Source organism: Notechis scutatus, chromosome 15 (assembly GCF_049901735.1).
Source record: "Notechis scutatus isolate UNSWTSFEM ecotype Mainland chromosome 15, rNotScu1.2, whole genome shotgun sequence".
Taxonomy (NCBI): domain Eukaryota; kingdom Metazoa; phylum Chordata; class Lepidosauria; order Squamata; family Elapidae; genus Notechis; species Notechis scutatus.
Window position 1 is genome coordinate 9691814 of NC_142023.1, and position 19601 is coordinate 9711414.

The 19601-nt window shown below is 46.5% G+C and overlaps 1 protein-coding gene across 1 annotated transcript in view; it reads left to right on the plus strand.

Annotated features, from left to right (window-relative positions):
- The first annotated feature begins 8393 nt into the window (after positions 1 to 8393).
- The window catches only part of RALGDS (ral guanine nucleotide dissociation stimulator), a 46856-nt gene continuing 35648 nt past the window's right edge, over positions 8394 to 19601 (plus strand). Inside the window, 2 exon segments of the mRNA XM_087944126.1 lie at positions 8394 to 8561; positions 8564 to 8685. Of these exon segments, the coding sequence (XP_087800252.1) occupies positions 8483 to 8561; positions 8564 to 8685 (201 nt within the window). The 5' untranslated portion in view covers positions 8394 to 8482.

Consider the following 19601-nt stretch of genomic DNA (forward strand, 5'->3'; position numbering starts at 1 on the left):
TAAATGTTATGAAGAAGTGAGGTTTGCTCTAAAGGATAACACGGATGTGAAATTAAAAGTCTGGTGATGGTGTAATCGTAATATAATATGATATGGAAAGTTAATGAATGTAATAGAAATGTAAAGCTAAGAGGAAAGGACCGTAGATATTGCACACAAGACATACGTACCAACCGACACACTGTGTAAATGAAAGAAGGTTTTATTTGTTAGGTTTGCTGTAAAAAATTTAAAAAAACTTTTTTATTTAAAAAAAAGGGGGGGTTTTGGGGAAAGAAGCTTCCCTCCTCTCCAATGCTTCACACTCCTGCCTGCCAGAGAAGTTTCCGCAATTGCCTTTGTTTGGGCACCAGGCGCTGCTGCTGCTGCTGCTGACCAGCAATTTTCAAAAAAGGGGAGTTTTTTTCCTGGCAGGGTCCCATGTTGCCCACCTCCCCATTCACCCAACCCAAACTCTGCCAAGCGGCTGCCTCGCCCAGAGGCTCCAAAATCGCCAGGAAGCCCCAAGGGAGGAAGCTAAGAGGAGCCCTGGGTGCGAGAGATCCCTTCCTAGACACGGCGTGTGGGGAAAGACCAGGGTTTGGCCTTGGGTTTGTTTATTTTTTTTAATCTATAAAATGTTTAGGCCGCCTGTTGTAACTCTGCAAAAAGGGAGCCGCCTTTTGAGGCTACTCCCAGTCTGGTTCTAGGGATTTCATCTTGCTTATTAATTGCCTCCCACACACCAGCAAACACCCGGTGGTAAAACTTCTCTTGGGGGAATAATAATAATAATAATAATAATAATAATAATAATAATAATAATAATAGTAGTAGTAGTAGTAGTAGTAGTAGTAGTAGTAGTAATCGTAATAAAATCCAGATTGTGACCTCTGAAATCGAGCCTTCCTGCAGTTCTCTTGGAATATTTTTTTGCCACTCCTGGCTGGGGGAAAAAAGCATCCCTTCATTTGGGAATTTTCCCAAGCAGGCTTTGCTCACAGGGGAGATGAATTGGGGGTCTCCAGAGTGCAGAGCAGAGACCCCCCTACCAGTGAAGAGTTGGCATCTGTCTGGACCTGCCAAGGTTCACCCGGGCACCTGGGAGTGAGGTTGGGGGTTTTCCAACCCACCACCCTCCCTGGGCACGATATACTGGGGTGATGGTGGTTAAAAAATGCAATTTTAGCCAGGACATCAGATGGCGAGAAAGCATCAGGCTGGCAAGGAAGCTACAGAGGTAGTCCTCGTGTTACGACCGACGCCAGAATTCCCGTTGCTCAGCGAGGCAGTTGTGAAGTGAGTTTCGCCTCGTTTTACGGCCTTCCTGGCCGCCGCCGTTCAGCCCATCGCTGCCGTCGTTAAGCTAGTCCCACGGTCCTTAAGTGAACCGGGCTTCCCCGTGGATGTTGCTTGTCAGAGGGTCACAGAAGTGGCATCACCGGGAAGGCTGCTCTTGTCGTAAAGACGGGTCGGTTGCCAAGTCTCTAGACTTTTGATCGAAATGGCTGCGACGGTTGTAAGTGCGAGGACTGGCTGAAAGTACTTCTTTTCACGGCAATTCCGAACGGTCGTTCAAACGAAAAAAGAAGTCGTATCCGGATTTACTGATGAATAAGGGCGGCATATGGAGAGCGGTTCTTTTCTTTTAACGGTTGTGTGATTGTTGAGGGCAACTTGTCCACTGTGAGTTTCACCGTCCACATTTAGGGTGTTTCTCAACCTGGACCCTTAATGGATGGGATGACCTTGCCTCCAGAAGTTGTGGGCGCTGCATCCCTGGAGTCTTTTAAGAAGAGACTGGACAGCCCGTTGTCTGGAATGGGAGGGGGTCTCTTGCTTGAGCAGGAGGTTGGACTAGAAGACCTCTGGGGTCCCTTCCAACCTTGTTATTCTGTGTTCTACGGATTGAGTTGCACAGCATTTGACGCCTGGGGGCTGAGTTCACCTGAGCAGCAATTTTAAAGGATGCCAGCCCAGGACTTGTAGTATTTAGTGTGTGGGGCTGATTGGGGGAGGGGCTCAGAGAAAACACAACAGATTTGGGGAAATCTGGGATGAGCTCAAAATGCATCCCTTTGCTCTGTCTCCACAACCCTCCCACTCCAAATTAAGAGGGTCCTTTTCAAGGGCTCCTTGGTGCTCTGAGCGTGGTGGTTTTCTGGCAGACGTTTCATGACTCAACTAGGTAACATCATCAGTGCTAGAAGGGGTGTGGAGTTGTGGTGGTAGTGTGGAGGAGGAGGAGGAGGAGGAGGAGGAGGAGAAAAACTGTGGGGACCTTGGTTGCTTTCTGGCAGACGTTTCATTACCCAACTAGATAACATCATCAGCACGAGGGAGTGTGGCGTTTGCTTCATGTTTATTTTCAGGAACTTGCCCTGCAACCAGCGCCTAATATCCAGATAAGCAGGGATTGACCCCAGGCAAACAATCACGGAGAAAATAATGTGCTAATCGAGGAACTACCGAGGAGAAAAACCACACCCTCCACCGAGACTGAAAGGAGAAGCTACTGATGATGTTCCCTAGCTGGGTCATGAAACGTCTGCAAGAAAAAGCTGCCAATATTCTCCTTTTATTCGTCTTTTTAGACTTTGGCTCGTCCATAGACGGAGCCGCTTGAAATTGTGTCGTAATTATGCCCGCTTGCTCTGATGGCCGTTGTACTTTCTGCACGGGAAAATGGCTTCTTTTCACACCCCGTCTTTCAACGGGGCCTGTCGGCAGCAGCTGAAACACCCGGGATGCAGCTCTGAAAGTTTGATTGTTTTGCCTGGGAGCGAAGGAGATATTGACCCAGCACGTGGCTGGAAAGTCCGGCATATCCCCCGGAGCTGAATTTGAATCAAATGAGAATCGTAAATGAAATCCAAGCAAGGACAGTCTGGCCTGGATTGATAAAAAGTGACCAGGCTTGAAGACAAAACGTACTGGCTCCTTCCCTTTTGTTTTTCTTTCCTTTCCTTTCCCTTCCTTTCCCTTTTATTTCTTCCCTATCCCCTCTCTCCTCTCCTCTCTCTTTCTTTTTCTCCCTCCCACTCTCCTTCACTCATCCATTAATGTCCTTTTTCCCCTTCCCTTCCCTTCCCTCAATGTCAATTTCACCAAGCCTTTCTAATAATTGATTTCTCTTCTTTTTATTTATTAATTAGATTTATTGGCTGCCCATCTTCCTTCCCTTCCATTCTCTTCCCTTCCTCTTTCTTCCTTTCCTTTCCCTTCTTCTTCTTCTTCTTCTTCTTCTTCTTCTTCTTCTTCTTCTTCTTCTTCTTCTTCTTCTTCTTCTTCTTCCTCTTCCTCTTCCTCTTCCTCTTCCTCTTCCTCCTCTTCCTCTCCCTCTCCCTCTCCTCTCCCTCTCCTTCTTCTCCTCCTCCTCCTCCTCCTCCTCCTCCTCCTCCTTCTTCTTCTTTCTTTCTTCTTCTTCTTCTTCTTCTTCTTCTTCTTCTTCTTCTTCTTCTTCTTCTTCTTCTTCCTCTTCCTCTTCCTCTTCTCTTCCTCTTCCTCTTCCTCCTCTTCTCTCCTCTCCCTCTCCCTCTCCTTCTTCCTCCTCCTCCTCCTCCTCCTCCTCCTCCTTCTTCTTTCTTCTTCTTCTTCTTCTTCTTCTTCTTCTTCTTCTTCTTCTTCTTCTTCTTCTTCTTCTTCTTCTTCTTCTTCTCCTCCTCCTCCTCCTCCTCCTCCTCCTCCTCCTCCTCCTCCTCCTCCTCCTCCTCCTCCTCCTCCTCCCCCTCTTAATTCCCTCTTAGGAGACAGCACAGTTGCAACCCTAAACCCGCCCAACCACTTGGCCTTCAAAGAAAGTTTGGCTCTAAATATAGATGACTTTCCCAAAAGCTGCAATTAGCAACACCTCCAGGGTTTGGGCTGGGCATCCCCTGTCAGTGGACGTTGCAGCTGCCACAAAGCCCTACCTGTCGAGTCATCCAACGAGCACCGTGCACCTGTCTGGCTTTGACATAACTTGGTGATGTGTTTTGTATCTAGGTTGTTACCTGGCTCCCTGGGAGGGCATTTTACTGAGTTCCTATAAGAAACAAGGATTTTTTATCTTGAGTTGCCTAACAACATCACACTCAGAATACTTTGTCCAGTTCTAGTCGCCATGACACAGCACAAAAAAGATGTCGATGAATCCCCCTGTTAATGCAACTTAGGACTGTGTTCGCTTTGGAAAGAGGTTGGAAAACCATTTGCCTGAGATGGTATGATGACTCCTGTCTTGGGCCGAGGGTTAGACTAGAAGACCTCTAAGTTCCCATCTATTCTTATGGTTTTATGAAGTTAGCGGCCACTTCTTGGTTCTCCAAAAATCCCTCTTTAATCTTTGTGCATTATTGCTGGTGTGTGTGTGTGTGTGTGTGTGTGGGGAGGGAACCACCATGGAAAATGTTTTTTTGCCTTGGGTGTTAAAATCATTTAGCTGTTTCCAGAGCTTTGATTTTCTGGTTCATGGTACTTCATGTTCCGTACTAAGCAGCAAACCATCTTTACGGGGTTCGTTTACGAGTTATTACATTTTAAAAAACGGTTGTTTAAAAAGCTGCATCTCTCCGGACAGGGTACAAAAGCAGTGTAAAAATGAGGACAATAAAGTTGACATTAACCATGACAGAAACATCAACGCATCATAAGATCAACATTAAAAAAGGAATGAGAGAATTGGTAAAAAAAATAAATCACATTAATTACTAAAATAGAAACGCTTTGCGGCCGAGCTGGATGCTGCCTGGTGCTTCTAACACATTAAGGAAAGGGAAACAAGCATTTTTTTTTCTGACTTAAGGATGGGTAGTAAAGACTTTTTGAGGCAAATCTGCTGATTTTGGAACTTAGAAACCCAGAAGGAAGAAGTTGACAAATCTGCATTGCAAAGAATTTTGGGAAGTGATGTTCTGAGGAGTGAAAACGTGTTGAGGAACATGTAAAATCTGTCCCCAAATGCTCTTTACTAGTGGAAAGCTTGCGCGTATGTAGAAAATAGAGAGAGACCTGGAATTACAACCGCGGTCGAATTTCCATGGGCAAGCTAGGCGATTGTTTAAGTGAGTCGGGCCTAATTTTACAACCTTTTTTTTTTTGCCACAGTTGTTAAGTGAATCATGTGGTCCTTAAGCAAGTCCAGCTTCCCCTCTGGAGTGTTCTCGTTGGGTGCTTGCAAACGGTGACTCCTGAGACGCTGCAGCCGTCATAAGTGCATGCTGGTTGCCAAGTGCCCGGATTTTGATCATGTGACTGTGGGGAAAATGCTGTGATGGTCATAAGTGTGAGGACTGCTTGCAAATCCCCTTTTCCAGGGTTGTTACAGCTCCTTTGAAGGGCCGTCCTATGAAAGAGATCAACTTTCCATTCCTCTGCGTTTGGTACCTGTCAAAACGTAGTTAGCAAAACATAGGAAAAATGTGATCTCTGCATCTCGGGATGTTCCTTGTGGCCTAAATGGTTTTTTTTTATTATTATTATTTCATTGATTCCATCCCTCTGGATCTTTTATACAGAGGTATACAGATTAACAGATTTGGAAGGGACCTTGTTGGTCATCTAGTCCAACTCCCTGCCCTCTCCTTCAGCCAGAAACACGGCTGCTTCGGTTTGTCTTCCGTGTCTTGCATGAACTCGGGCAAACCGTGGTTTGTAAACCATTCAGGCAGCAACATGGAAGCCACCCTCCAAAGGTGGTTTATTCCATAAATCGGAGTCCAACCATCTGACAGTTTTTGCCAGCCGCCAAATTAAAACTATGCATCTGGGGGGAAACCCAGAGGCTTTGCCAGGGAATATTTGACACTTTTATTAGCCACGATTAGCTGACCCCAAGGAACCCAATTTTGCAGACTTTGCATCCTGCAAGCACAGAATAATATTCTACTCATAAATTAACCGAATTCCTATGAATATATTGGGCGAAATGTTGCTGACTGTGTGTTTCCTGCAGACCGCACAGCTTTGATCTTTCAAGTTAACTTGTTTTTACTTGTTTTTGTTTTTCCTTAGTCCCCCCTGGATTTATTTCCTTCCAGGAAAAAGCCTGGCCCCCCTCCCTTTTCAAAGCCCCCCCCCCCCAAAGTAAAGAAAACAAACACGGTTGGTGGTGCTCTGGTTTTCTCAAGATTGGAGAGATTAGCTAAGCAAACCAGCCCTGAAAACAATAGGCGGATTTTCTTGATGTTGGTTTCCAGGTCAATTGTTGGACAGTTTGCTTAACTCTTTGCTTTCCAAAATGGCTTCTCTTTCATCTCTCTCTCTCTCTCTCTCTCTCTCTCCCTCTTTCATCTCCCTTCCTCCCTCCCTCCCTCTTTCATCTCTCTCCCTCCCTCCCTCTCTTTCATCTCTTTCTCCCTCTCTCTTTCATCTCCCTCTCCCTTCCTCTCTTTCTCTCTCTTTCATCTCTCTCTCCCTCCCTCTCTTTCATCTCTTTCTCCTCTCTCCCTCTCTCTTTCATCTCCCTCTCCCTTCCTCTCTTTCTCTCTCTTTCATCTCCCTCTCCCTTCCTCTCTTTCTCTCTCTTTCATCTCTCCCTCCCTCCCTCTCTTTCATCTCTCTCTCTCTCTCTCTCTCCCTCTTTCATCTCCCTTCCTCCCTCCCTCCCTCTTTCATCTCTTTCTCCTCTCTCTTTCATCTCCCTCTCCCTTCCTCTCTTTCTCTCTCTTTCATCTCTCTCTCCCTCCCTCTCTTTCACACATACATAAGGCGTTGCTTTGTGCAGATCTTCTGGGGAGCCAGAGGACAAGCCTCATGGGGCAATCTTGCAGGTTGTACGTTTCACAGTTGGCACGTCAGCACCACAATCCCAACAAGGGGGAAATCCTTCCACCCCCACCGATACAAGGCAGAGGCCCTTCTTCTAGTATCGCAGCTAATTCTGTCGGGGGAAGGTCAAAACCAGACAGTTTGGTCGAAGGGTCACTGACGGTCAGGCTCCACGGAGGGACCTTGGGCCATTCCTCTCTCCAGACGTGCTCAGGGTTTTCCTGGGTAGATAACAGAATAAGAGAGTCGGAAGGGACCTGGGAGATCATCTATTCCAACCCCCAAGCTCAAGCAGGAGAGCCCACTTGAGACAAACAACTGTCCAGTCTCTTTTTCAAAACTTCCAGCGATGGAGCAGCCATAACTTCTGGAGATTCTCAGCCACCCATCAGGTCACAGTTCTCCCCAAGGTGCTTTTCATTCAAGAGGCAACGGGACTTTCTTGGATGCTTCGCTTCTCATCCAAGAAACTTCTTCAGTTAGAACAGTGGGCTAGTCCTCAAGGAAGAACAAAGGAAGTCCAGTTGCCTGTTGAATAAAAAGCACCTTTGAGTTCAACAATCAGACTGTTCTCCCCAGTAGGGAAACTTCTCCCTAGTTCTGGGTTGTTTCTCTCCTTGGTTCGTTTCCATCGGTTGCTTCTGGTCTCCTGATTAGATGCGAAGCGGACAGCTGTTTTCCACGCTGGCCTACAGGATTTCAGTCTTTTCCTGTATTACTTTGTAATACAGAATACAACAGATGCCAAAGAAAATAGTAGGAAAGCAGGGGAGGAAAAATGGAAGGGAAAAAGTGTAGGGCAAAGGGAAAAAAGAAAGGCATTGACTTCTGGCTCCCTTTGGTACAGCAGAATAAGACAATAGGATCATATTTCCAACTTTTGACTTTTACCTAATAATACAAACTAGCCATTTCCATAACAACAAACCTATTCGTGGTTAAAACCCAAAATCAAAGTTTCTTTTTCCTTTCTTTATTCCTTTTTTAAACCTCAGCCACAGAATCCAGAAGCGGTTTCCAAGTCGAAACAAAAGTATTCTTTCTTTCTTTCTTTCTTTCTTTCTTTCTTTCTTTCTTTCTTTCTTTCTTTCTTTCTTTCTTTCTTTCTTTCTTTCTTTCTTTCTTTCTTTCTTTCCTTCCTTCCTTCCTTCCTTCCTTCTTTCCTTTCCTTCTCTTTCTTCCTTCCTTCCTTCCTTTCCATACATTTCTTTCTTTCTTTCTTTCTTTTTCTTTCTTTCTTTCTTTCTTTCTTTCTTTCTTTCTTTCTTTCTTTCTTCCTTCCTTCCTTCCTTCCTTCCTTCCTTCCTTCCTTCCTTTCTCCGAAGCAGTCAATTTTTAGCCATTCCGTCTCGCGATGGCCTGGGGGAAACAGCCAATTCTCTTAAAACACACCAAACTCAACAAACAAACAAACAACGGTTGCCTTTTTCCCAGTTGAAAACCGTCCCCTCTCCGCCTACAGAGGGCGCCTCTCGTGGTCTCCTTTCCTTCCCAGCTGAGCTCTTCCTCCCTCTTTCTCTCCTCCCCCCCCCGCCCCGCCGCAGGGTTTGAATGACATCAGGGCTGCTGGAGGGAGGGGGCGGGCCCTCTTCCCGGGGGAGGGGCTCCCGAAAAGCCTCCCTGCGCCGCTGGCCGCCCCCGGGGGCAGAAGAAGCGCGCCGGGGACCCCACCCACCCACCCACCCGCCCGCCGCCGTCTCTCCGCAAAGCGCTCGGCCGAGCTGGCTGCAAGGCGGAGGCCGGCGGGCGCAGCTCCATGGTGGCGCTCATGTGGTCGGAGCTGCTGCCGGAGGAGCGCTCCGCCCGGGCTCTCCAAGGCAGCCCCGAGCGCCTCTTCGAGGCTGCCGCCGGCTCCGCAGCCTCTGGGATGCCGTCCGCTTGGAGGTGGCTGCCGAAGAAGCCAGCCCGGTGGTCCTGCACAGTTTCACCCAGCTGGATCCGGATCTGCCCCCGCTGGAGGTAAACCAACCCGGCCGGGACGCAGGCTGGAAAGCGGGGGTTGCGGGGGTTGCAAAGAGGGGGTCACACGACGTGCAAAACACCTGGTCTCGCCAAACCAGCCCTCGCGGCGCCGGGAATTCGCGCTTCTCTCTCCATCCGCCCTGCGCTCTGGGGCGCACTTGGCGATGGCCATTGCCAAGTGCCCCGGCTCGGTGCCCTCGCCTGTTTATGGGGCGATGTATGGTTGATGCTGGGTGGTTCCGGGTGGGGTGTCAATCCGGCTAGTTTGGCTTGGTTTTTTTGGGGGTGGGGGTGCCTCTTCTTTCCTTTCCCCGATTTGGAGCTAGCTTGTTCTCCAGGGCTCCTTGGCATCACTGGAGCTCTCTCTCTCCGGCTTCTTTCTGGGTTGAACAAAGAACGCTTCGTTGTGACAAATGGGGCTGTGTGTTGTTGCACGTCTCTGTAAATAGGGGCCGGGGGGGCGGCGGGGGCATCGTGCTCGTGCAAACCGAGGTTTAAACTTTAAAGCATCCCCTGCTTGACCCTAAATAACGGGGACTTATTCGGTAACATCGCAGTCAAAGTAAATCCTGAGATAGAAAGCGACAGATAGAAAGCCAGCGAAGGTCAGCTGTAACATCACACCCTCAGGTTAACTAGGTTTAAATATCTTCCCTGGGGGTGGGGGTGGGGGCAGTTTAATCCCACCAACAAGATGCCCCCACTTTAATAAATCCTCGGCGTGGATTAAGTCACACCATGGCACCCTGTTGGAGGCACACACTTCCATAATAAATAGGCTTGGCCTGACTGGTTTAACACAGAAGCCACAAACACACAACTGCCTTTGAATCCAACTCTAGCTTAAAGATACCAGGCCTTCCAAATTTGGGAGAATTGACACTTTGAAAAGTTGAGCTGCCAGTTTGGAGAGCTGAAAGGTGGTTTAAAAGGGGGGGGGAGGTTTGTTTCTAAGCACACACAAAAAAGGACCCCTGGGATGGATTTTGCATGGACAAGCTTTTGGGAGACAGGATGACAGGCACTGATGATGTTACTTAGTTTGGTAATGAAATGCCTGCAAGAAAAACCACCCCAGCTCAAGAGAGTACCGAGTGACACCCCCTCAAGACAGGGTGTTTGGGGGAAAGGAGGGAGTTTATTTGAACTTTGGAAGTCTTTCACGCTTAACGACCGTTGCAGCATCGGTGTGGTCACACAAACGAAATTCGGACACTTGGCAGCTGGCATGTATTTATGACCATTGCAGTGCGTGATTCCCTCTTTTGCAATCTTTTGACAAACCAAGTCCGCGAGGGGGGGGGAGCCAAGATTCACTTAGCAACCTTGTTCCTCACTTAACGGCAGCAGCGATCCACTTAACAACTGTGACAAGAAAGGTCATAACACGGGGCCAAATTCGCTGGGCAAAGATCTCTTCTTAGCAACAGAAACTCTCAATGTATTTCCTTAGGCTGCAATCTCAAACTACAGCCCGGATGGAAGCGTTCTTCATACTTATCTCTGTATTAGAAGAAGTCGGAGGTATTCTTCGTGTATCTTGGTGTTTTTTTTCCCTCTTTCCCCCCCCCTTTATACTTTCTCACAACTTCCATCCCTCTCCTCTTTCTTCTCTTCTGTTGTTTCTCTTCATCGTTAGTTTTTCTCCCTTTTAAAAAAAATGCATACGACTTGTAAAATGTAATAAAAATTATTTGAGGGTAAACAACCTTGGAAAGCCTTTCCGATCCATCTTACTTTCCTGAGCTCCCAAAGGCTCTTCTTAGTTACCTGCCTGCCTGCTTCTTGTTTGGAAGAAAACGTTTATTCTACAACAAGGATATGCTGAATCTGTTGTTCTTCTGGCTGCTCAGTGAACAGCCTCTGAGTAAAATCACGGTGCAGTTTAGTGCCTTATTTGCTTGAGTATGATGTGTGTTGACCCTGCTTCACTTTTTTTTTAATTTTAATTTTTTATTTTATTTTAATTTATGCATGCATAGAACCGAGAGCTGATGGCCTCCCTCGCAAACATTTGTTTCTCAGATCTGGAATGAATGACATTCATGCAAGGATGATTGCATTCCTTAAGATTCCAGTCCTCTTTGTGAAACAATGCAAACCCTGATCTGACCTGGAAGTCAAGCTTTGTGTGTCTTAACATTGGTGAGGGTATTTTCATCTGCAATATTCTATTTTCCCCAAATAAAACTCAGGGAAGTTACGAGTTTCCTAAGAGGCTGTTCATGTGTATCAAGATGAACACAGAAGTCTGTAACCTTGCTCAGCTCCGTGGATATATTAAGGCACATTAATTAGTATTCTGGAATTTCAAGGCAGCTGTTTAGTTATATACAATCGAAAGAATAATTCTTGCCATCTGCACAAAGATTGTGTGTTCTCTTAACTTTGTAAGGGGGACGTGAAATTTATGAGTCATTTATTCACTTGATGGCAGAGATTAATTTGACTCCGAGAATGTTGCATATTTTTCTATGCAGCTAAAATATTTTTGCTCGCTGGAGGAACAGCGATGCTAGAGCACATTGTAGAATCCAAAATCAAGATCCCTTCATGTTGCTTTCAGCTCCTTGGGAGTTTAAAGGGTCAAACACGTGGTTTTACTGGCAAAATTGCTTTTTTAAAAAATCCTTTTTGATTTCCCGGGCTTGGTTTTTCCTCCAAATATTAATATTGTGTTTAATTGAAGTAAGGGATTGATACGTAGGCTGGATTGAAGAAGTTTGCTTTGTATTCCTGACTCTTTTGTGTTAAAACAATAGGAGAAAGGTCATCTGTTCATAAAAATCATGACTTTTCTAGCATTGAAGCCGATTCTTTCTGGAAAGACTAAAGCCAAAGCAAAAAGACCGTGAAATGCAAACTAACTAATGCAGGAAACCAACTTTCTAAAACCGGTACTGGTTTGTTCAAAACATGTTGGGAACAGGATTGTAAACTAAGCTGTCTTCTATCTAATCCAACATCATTTTTCTTGGCTAAATGGGCCCATTTTTCTTCTGACTAATAAGTCAAACTGACCAAGAGCATTTTGGTAGCATATCTAGATAAAGGTAAATGTTTCCCTGTCCAGATGTGTCCGACTTTAAGGCACAGTGCTGATCTCTGTTTCTCGGCTGAGGGGGGGGCGGTGTTGCCCAAATATATTTTTCCATGGTTATGTGGCCAGCCGAAGTGGTACCTATTTATCTACTCACATTGGCATGCTTTCGAACGGCTAGATGTGCAGGAGCTGGAGCAAGGAACAGGAGCTCACCCAGTCCCACAGCGCTCAGGTCTCGAACCTGGCAGGAGCTGGAGCAAGAAACGGGAGCTCACCCACGCTCACTGCACTTGGGTCTCGAACCTGAGCTGCCAGCTCTCCAGTTGATAAGCTCAGCATCATTAACCATTGAGCCAAGTGAGAACTGTCCTTAATATGGAGATATGGAGTCTCGGCAGGGAGGCCGCTCGGCAGGAATGGAGGGAGGGAGACTTCCTGTAGGGAATTATTTTCAGACTTTTTGCTCCAAGCTGTTCCTTCCTGCCTGCCAAGACACTCCAGATTTAGAAACTGCGCTGAAATTGCCGTTGGATTGGCTGCGCTGAACCCTGGTTAGGCTGCTTGTCGTTTATTTATTAGCCGAGAGTGTAGAAGGTCCCCAACGTTTGATAACGGGGAGTCCTCGACGTACGACCACAAGCGAGCCCGGAATTTCTGTTGCTAAGGGAGACAGGTGCATGTTGCCCCGTATTTATGACCCTTCTGGCCACAGTTTGAAGGGAGTCACCGCCGTTGTGAAGGTTAGTAAACCCGGTGGTTAAGTGAACCTGGCTTTCGCATGGACCTGGCTGGATCCTGATGACCCTGAGAACATCATAAATATGAGTCGGTGGCCGAATTTTGATCACGGGGCTGGTGCATCAGTCGTGGAGGGTGGAAAACAGTCCTCGGCCACTTTTTTTCAGTGCCGTTGTAACTTTGAACGGTCACTAAAACGAACTGTTGTAATAACAAGGACTAGCTGTACTTGCTTGGAAAGGGAAAGTAGTCACTTGGGGTGCATTTACCCTTCATCACCTCCTCCTCCTTCTCCTCTTCTCCTCCTTCTCCTCTCCTCCTCCTCCTCTTCTCCTCCTCCTTTTCTTCTCCTCCTCGTCCTCTTCTCCTCCTCCTCCTCCTCCTCTTCTTCTTCTCCTCCTCATTCTCTTCTTCTCCTCGTCCTCTTCTTCTTCTTCTTCTCCTCTCCTCCTCCTCCTCCTCCTCTTCTCCTCCTCCTCCTCCTCTTCTCCTCCTCCTCCTCTTCTCCTCCTCCTCCTCTTCTTCTTCTCCTCCTCCTCTTCTTCTCTTCCTCCTCCTCTTCTCCTCCTCTTCCTCCCCCTCCTCTCCCCCTCCTCCTCTTCCTCCTCTGAAGGATGTAGTGAAACAGAAGGAACAGTTTAGGGTTGGCCTGTGAACTCACCTGGGAGTAATTCAACAAATGCGAAATCCCAGCAGAGTTTCCGGTTCGGTCTTCCTTTCTTCCCACCAACCAGCAGGAAGGAAGGAAGGATTCTCCAATCCTTAAATTGGTCCAGTAAGGAGACCACCTTTAATACATCTCGGGTTTATTTCTCCCCTTCCCCATTGATCCAAGGAATATTGCCTTCATTTATTTCCGCAAGGCTTAACCCTCTTCGGATTTCCTGTTTGGGCGCCAAAGAACTTTTACTTATTATTTCCTCCCCCCCCCCCCACCCTTGTTATTATCGCTTAAGTGTTTTATGGGTGCCCTTCCCAAAACCTCTAACCCTGCTTCTCCTTGCATTTTGCCTCTGATGTGGAGAGGAGAGGGAGGTGGGTCTGCTTCTTGTGGGTGGGCTGGTGGGCCCCCTTTCCCCTTCTGGGGGGTGTTGAATAAAGCCAAACCCACATCATCTGCTTCCCATTAAATCCTGTTTCTTCAACCTCAGAGTTGGCAAGAAAAGGAGGGCTTTAGTTTCAGACATTTGGGAGCTCTGTGTGTGTGTGTGTTTTGTTTGTGTGTATTGGGACTGCCAGGTTGCAGAGGGGAGGAAAAATATATTTTCTTTGTCTCAGTATTTTTACAGCTGCTGCTAAAAGGGTTATTTCATGTCCTTCCTTCCTTCCTTCCTTCCTTCCTTCCTTCCTTCCTTCCTTCCTTCCTTCCTTCCTTCCTTCCTTCCTTCCCCCCTCTTTCCTCCCTCCCTCCATTCTCATTCTCCTTCCTTTCTCTCTCCCTCCCTCTCATTCTCCTTCCTTCCTCCCTTCCTTTCCCTCCCTCCTCCCTCCATTCTCCTTCCTTCCTTGCTCCCTTATTGTCCTCCCTTCCTTCTTTCCTCCCTTCCTCTCCCTTCCTCCATTCCTCCCTCCCTCTCATTTTCCTTCCTTCCTTCCATCCATCCATGATTCCCCCGCTTTCACCTCGCTCTAATGGGGCCTGGATTGCTTACCGTCGCTGAAAAGGGATATGGCTGCATATTGCATGAACTTCCCTCATTACCGTCCTCACTTGGATTAGGTTCAAGGTCCATTTTAACCTAGCATCCTGTTTCCGTTGGGGGCTGGCCAGGGTCGATGATCGGGAACGCCCTCCAAGGCTGCAAAGGCAGAAGTTTTCTGTCATTGCCTACCCCTACCGGGAAAATATTGTCCTCAAATAGGGACTTTCTTGGGGCCTCGAAGATTTTCCTAACCTTCAATGAGATTTCTTGCCTTCTCTTGTAACTTAAAACCTTTGTTCTCTTGTTCTTTACTCTGGACTAATAAAAGTTTATTAGTTTATATATATATTATTTCTCAAGCCTGAACTTATCCAGTTCGGCTTCATTTCTACTTTTTTTTTTCTTCCCCTTTAATCATTTTTATTCTTCATCGCAGTTTTCTTCTTCTTCTTTCTTCTTCTTCTTCTTCTTCTTCTTCTTCTTCTTCTTCTTCTTCTTCTTCTTCTTCTTCTTCTTCTTCTTCTTCTTCTTCTTCTTCTTCTTCTTCTTCTTCTTCTTCTTCTTCTTCCTCCTCCTCCTCCTCCTCCTCCTCCTCCTCCTCCTCCTCCTCCTCCTCCTCCTCCTCCTCCTCCTTCCCAACAGTTCTTAAAACCTGAGGATTAGCAGGGAACACACAACTTCTTTCTTCTTTCTTCTTCTTCCTCTTCCTCTCCTTCTCCTTCTTCTCCTCCTTCTTCTCTTCTTCTTCTTCTTCTTCTTCTTCTTCTTCTTCTTCTTCTTCTTCTTCTTCTTCTTCTTCTCTCCTCCTCCTCCTCCTCCCTCCTCCTCCTCCTCCTCCTCCTCCTCCTCCTCCTCCTCCTCCTCCTCCTCCTCCTCCTCCTCCTCCTCCTCCTCCTTCCCAACAGTTCTTAAAACCTGAGGATTAGCAGGGAACACACAACTTGTGCAGTTTGGCTCTGGAGAATAAAACAGCACTGCAATTTTTCTGGCCCGGCCCAGCCTGGGAAGCTTCCCAGCGTCAACAGAGAGAAACACAACCATTTTAAGCGCACTTTACGGATTAAATTGCAATTCGCCGAGTTTATGCAACGCTCAAAACTCCAGAGGTTTGGTTGGAAACGTATCTCGGTATCTTGTCACTAACAACAGGATAGGATAACCAAATTCACCCTTGGCTATTTTCCCAAAAAAACCTCTTATCCTTTAAAGAAACTTTAAAGGGTCATTTAAAGGATTATTTTAAACTTTTAAAAGTCATTGTCATTAGCTGCTTTCAGTTTCTGTATCATTAGGGAAGGCTAACATTCATTTTGAGCCTTCCCCCTCCAGAATGGGGGTGGGGGGACACACCAAAAGCCAGCCCCAAGGCTCTAGTCCTCATGATTCCTCCCCATTCCCCCATTCCCCTCCCTTCCGCTGCAAGATGCTGGATTTCAAAATAAAAAAATATGTGGGAACCCAAGGCTCTAGTCCTCATGGTCTAGAAAACTGGGCACATGGTTCTTTCTTGGCTGGATCAGGTTCTGAGAAAGACACACGCACCCCATTCAAAGTTACATAGTCCCTGGGGAGGAAAAAAAAGGATCTTTGTAACCCCAGTCCTCACATTTACGACCGTCGCTGCGTTCCCCGCAGTCCCATGATCAAAATTCAGTTTGCTTGGCAACTGGCCGGTATATGTGACAGTTGCAGCATTCTGGAGAGCCACGCGAACCTCCATTTGCAAACCTTCTAAGGAAAGTCACTGGAGGAAGCCAGATTCGCTTAACGGCGTGCGATTCACTTAACAGCTGCAGGAATTGGCTCAACGGTGGCCTCGCCCTCCCAAAAAAGGCCCGACTTGCTTAACAACGGAGGTGCCAATTGTTGGTCATTAAGACAAGGACTCTCTGTGTCTTTTCCTTCTTTAATGTTGCAAATCAACACAAACGGAGACCCACACTCCCCCAAATCCCTCTCCCCTCTCATCTTTGTGTAAGCTTTGCTTGTGTCCTCTTTCGTTACTCCGCTGTTCCTTTCTAATGCTTTATTGATACACTGTTGGGAGGAGTTGTTTTTTTGTTCAAAACAAGGAAGAAAAGAGTCATTTAGAAAAGAGGCTGTTTGTTGTTGTTACATTGAATGACCGCTGTTAATCAGAAAACGCTGAAGAATATTTTTCCCTCTGCAAAACACCAGAATTGGGGCGTTTGGTGGCTTTTGGGGGGGGGTTGAGAAGAAAAGCTAGAACTTTCTAGAGTTTGAACAGGGGTGAAAAGACTTCCTGCTCGTTTGAACTTTGCTTATCTCTGCAAACAATGAATTCTGCCTTGTTGGGATTTTGACCAGAACATCATGTTAAAAAATTCTTTCCATTATGTGTCAACATCATCAATATTGAAGAGTTTTTATTTCCCCTTTATTTTTCCGGTCACTTCCCTTATACCCCCGATTTGAATAACTGAGTTTGCTGAAAAACCCTCTGTGGTGCAATGCTCAAAAGTCATTGTTCTTTGTGGACACCGTGCATTTTGTTATTCCGCTGCCTTCCAGATACCGTCGGTGTCAAACAATCGCCTTAGAATTTCAACTTGAATTGTGGAATTTTATCCTGAATTTGTCCACCACGTTTCTCATCATGTACTTAACAAGCATTCTCCTTTTTTTTTTTTTTTCATATGGTCAGTTTGCCTATATAAACTTTGCTTTACTTGGCTAAAACTCCTCATTCTTGACCATCCAAGCCGATCACAAAGAATATATATTGGATTAATAGATCTCTTTCAAAACAATGTAAAAAGTTGGACCTGTTTAATATAAACACACACACACACACACACACACACACACACAAAACTAGATATTTAACCCGCGCGATTTGGCTTTGATTCAACTATTTCCACGTTGATTAAATTGTTGTTGCAGTTTTACCCATTTTTTCCCCCCAGCCTGCTCTACAATTTTATCATCTCTGGGAAGGCTGGTTAGAGAAGGTCAGCCCTTTTTTTTGTATGTGGGGGGTTTAATATTGAAAAAGTGCATTTACAGATAATCAGAGTTGGAAGGGACCTTGTAGGTCATCTAGTCCAACCCCCTCCCCGCCCAAGCGAGAGACCCTACACCATTTCTGGCAAATGGCAGCCATTTCCAGATTGGTGTTTTCGGATCAGGTTTGTAAAGGTAATTTTGAAAGAATAGCCAGGAGATTGAATCAAGCTCTTTCTCTTAACCTGGGATCATTTGATCGCCTTTTGCGACCTTCTCACTTAAACAGATGTCTCGCTGCACCACAGAAATCTCAGAGCTCCATTTTGGCCGTAAGTGGAGGACTTACCTGTACTATAATTACATATTTTCCACCCGTTTGGAGTCGGCTTCTCTCAATCAGGGACATCATTTCAACGTCAGAAATCCCAGCTGGCCTGATGCAAGAGGCTCCCTTGATTTAATACATTGCTTGTTTATTCCCTGCAAACTAACATGGCTCAGGTTTTGAACCCAGCCCCGCTGGCTGAGTTCCCACTGCGACCCGATTCACCAACCTTGGGGTGCAAACCCAGCCTTCAGGGCTCACAAACTGCCTTTAAAGCCTTAGTAAGACCACACCTTGAGTACTGCGTCCAGTTTTGGTCACCACGCTATAAAAAAAAGATGTTGAGACTCTAGAAAAAGTGCAGAGAAGAGCAACCAGGATGATGAGGGGACTGGAGGCTAAAACATACGGTTGCAGGAGTTCTGTAGGTCTAGTAGTCTAAAGAAGAGAAGGTTTGGGGGTGACTTGATAGCGGTCTTCCAATATCTGAGGGGCTGCCACCAAAGAAGAGGGAGCCAAGCTATCCTCCAAAGCCCCAGAAGGCAGGACAAGAAGCAATAAGGATGGAAACTAACCAAGGAGAGAAGCAACCCAGAACGAAGGGGGAATTTCCTGACAGTGAGAACAATTAATCAGTGGGACAACTTGCCACCAGAAGTTGTAAATGCTGCAACATTGGAGGTTTTTTAAGAAGGGGATGGATTTGTCTGCAGTGGCGTTTCCTGCTTCAGCAGGTGGGTTGGACTAGAAGACCTCCAAGGTCATTTCCAACTGAATTATTCTGCAGTTGGTTTGGACCACAGCATTCGGCCTCCTTTAAATGTTTTCATGAGTGGAGGGATTGAACTAAAAGCGGCTAACAAACTCGGATGTTGATTTTCCTGTTTTTCTGATCTGAAAGTCTTTTGGAGCTAGACCTATTTAAATCCCACCCGGCCCGAAAAAAACAACCCCTTCTGATTCTCTGGCTCTTTTGTTCTCTAGCAAGAGAACCAAATCTGGCCATTTTTCTTCGACCAGCCAAGGGCAGCCAAACATTCAGCAAGGGAGGCTTTGCGGGAGCTGCGTGCAGGCCCTGGGTACACCACACAAGGGATCCCTCAGTCCAGCATCACAAAAGGGGTGTTGTTTGGGGTTTTTGTGTGTGTGTGTGCGCGCGTGTCCTTGCGAGCTCAGCTCCGAGGAGGGCCGGAGGAAATAAAAGAGAGGAACACGGATGCATTCAGCAACTTTGCCTTTCCGTTCCCACTTTCCTTGCCTGTTATTTTATTTTTTGCTTTTTTTTTTTTTGTATGGTGGAGGCTGGTGCAGAATGATGTTCAGCCACAGCCTTTGGGAAGGGAGGGAGGGAGGCGAGAGAGGGAAGGAAGGGAGAAAAAGATAGGGAGGAAGGGAAGGAAGAAGGGAGGAAAGGAAGGAAAAAGGGAGGAAAGGAAGAAAGGTGACAGAGAGGAGGAAGGAAGGTAAAAGGAGGGAAGGAAGGAAGGAAGAGGAAGGAAGGGGAAAAAAAACTTAGGGAGGAAGGGAAGGAAGGAGAGGGAAGATAGAAGAATAAAAGGGAGGAAAGGAAGGAAGGTGAGAGACAAGGAAAGAAGAAAAAGGAAGGAAAGAAGGAAGGCAAGAGAGGGAAGGAAGGAAGAAAAAAGATAGGGAGGAAGGGAAGGAAGGAGAGGGAAAGTAGAAGAATAAAAGGGAGGAAAGGAAGGAAGGTGAGAGACAAGGAAAGAAGAAAAAGGGAAGGAAAGAAGGAAGGCAAGAGAGGGAAGGAAGGGAGAAAAAGATAGGGAGGAAGGGAAGGAAGGAGAGGGAAGGTAGAAGAATAGTAGGTAGAAGAAGAATAGAAGGTAGAAGAATAAAGGAAGGAAAGTGTGAGAGAGGGAAGGAAGGAAGAAAAAGGGAAGGAAAGGAAGGAAGGAGTGAAGTATTCCCTATCATAGGATTGATGAGCCTGTGGGGACCACTTTATATTTTGCAAAGACTGGGTGTGAAGAATTCCAGGGGTGCGGGGTGTCTTCTTTGGGGCCTGATCCAGCCAGGAAAGAGCCACGGGCCCCATTCTCTAAAAATACTTCTGCAAAGAAAATCCGCAGGAGAATAAGACCCTGCCTGACTCACCCACAAAACGCAGAGACTCCTTTGCGATTCACTAATCCAGCCTCCATCTGGCAGGCGAGGGGAGGAATCATGAGGACTAGAG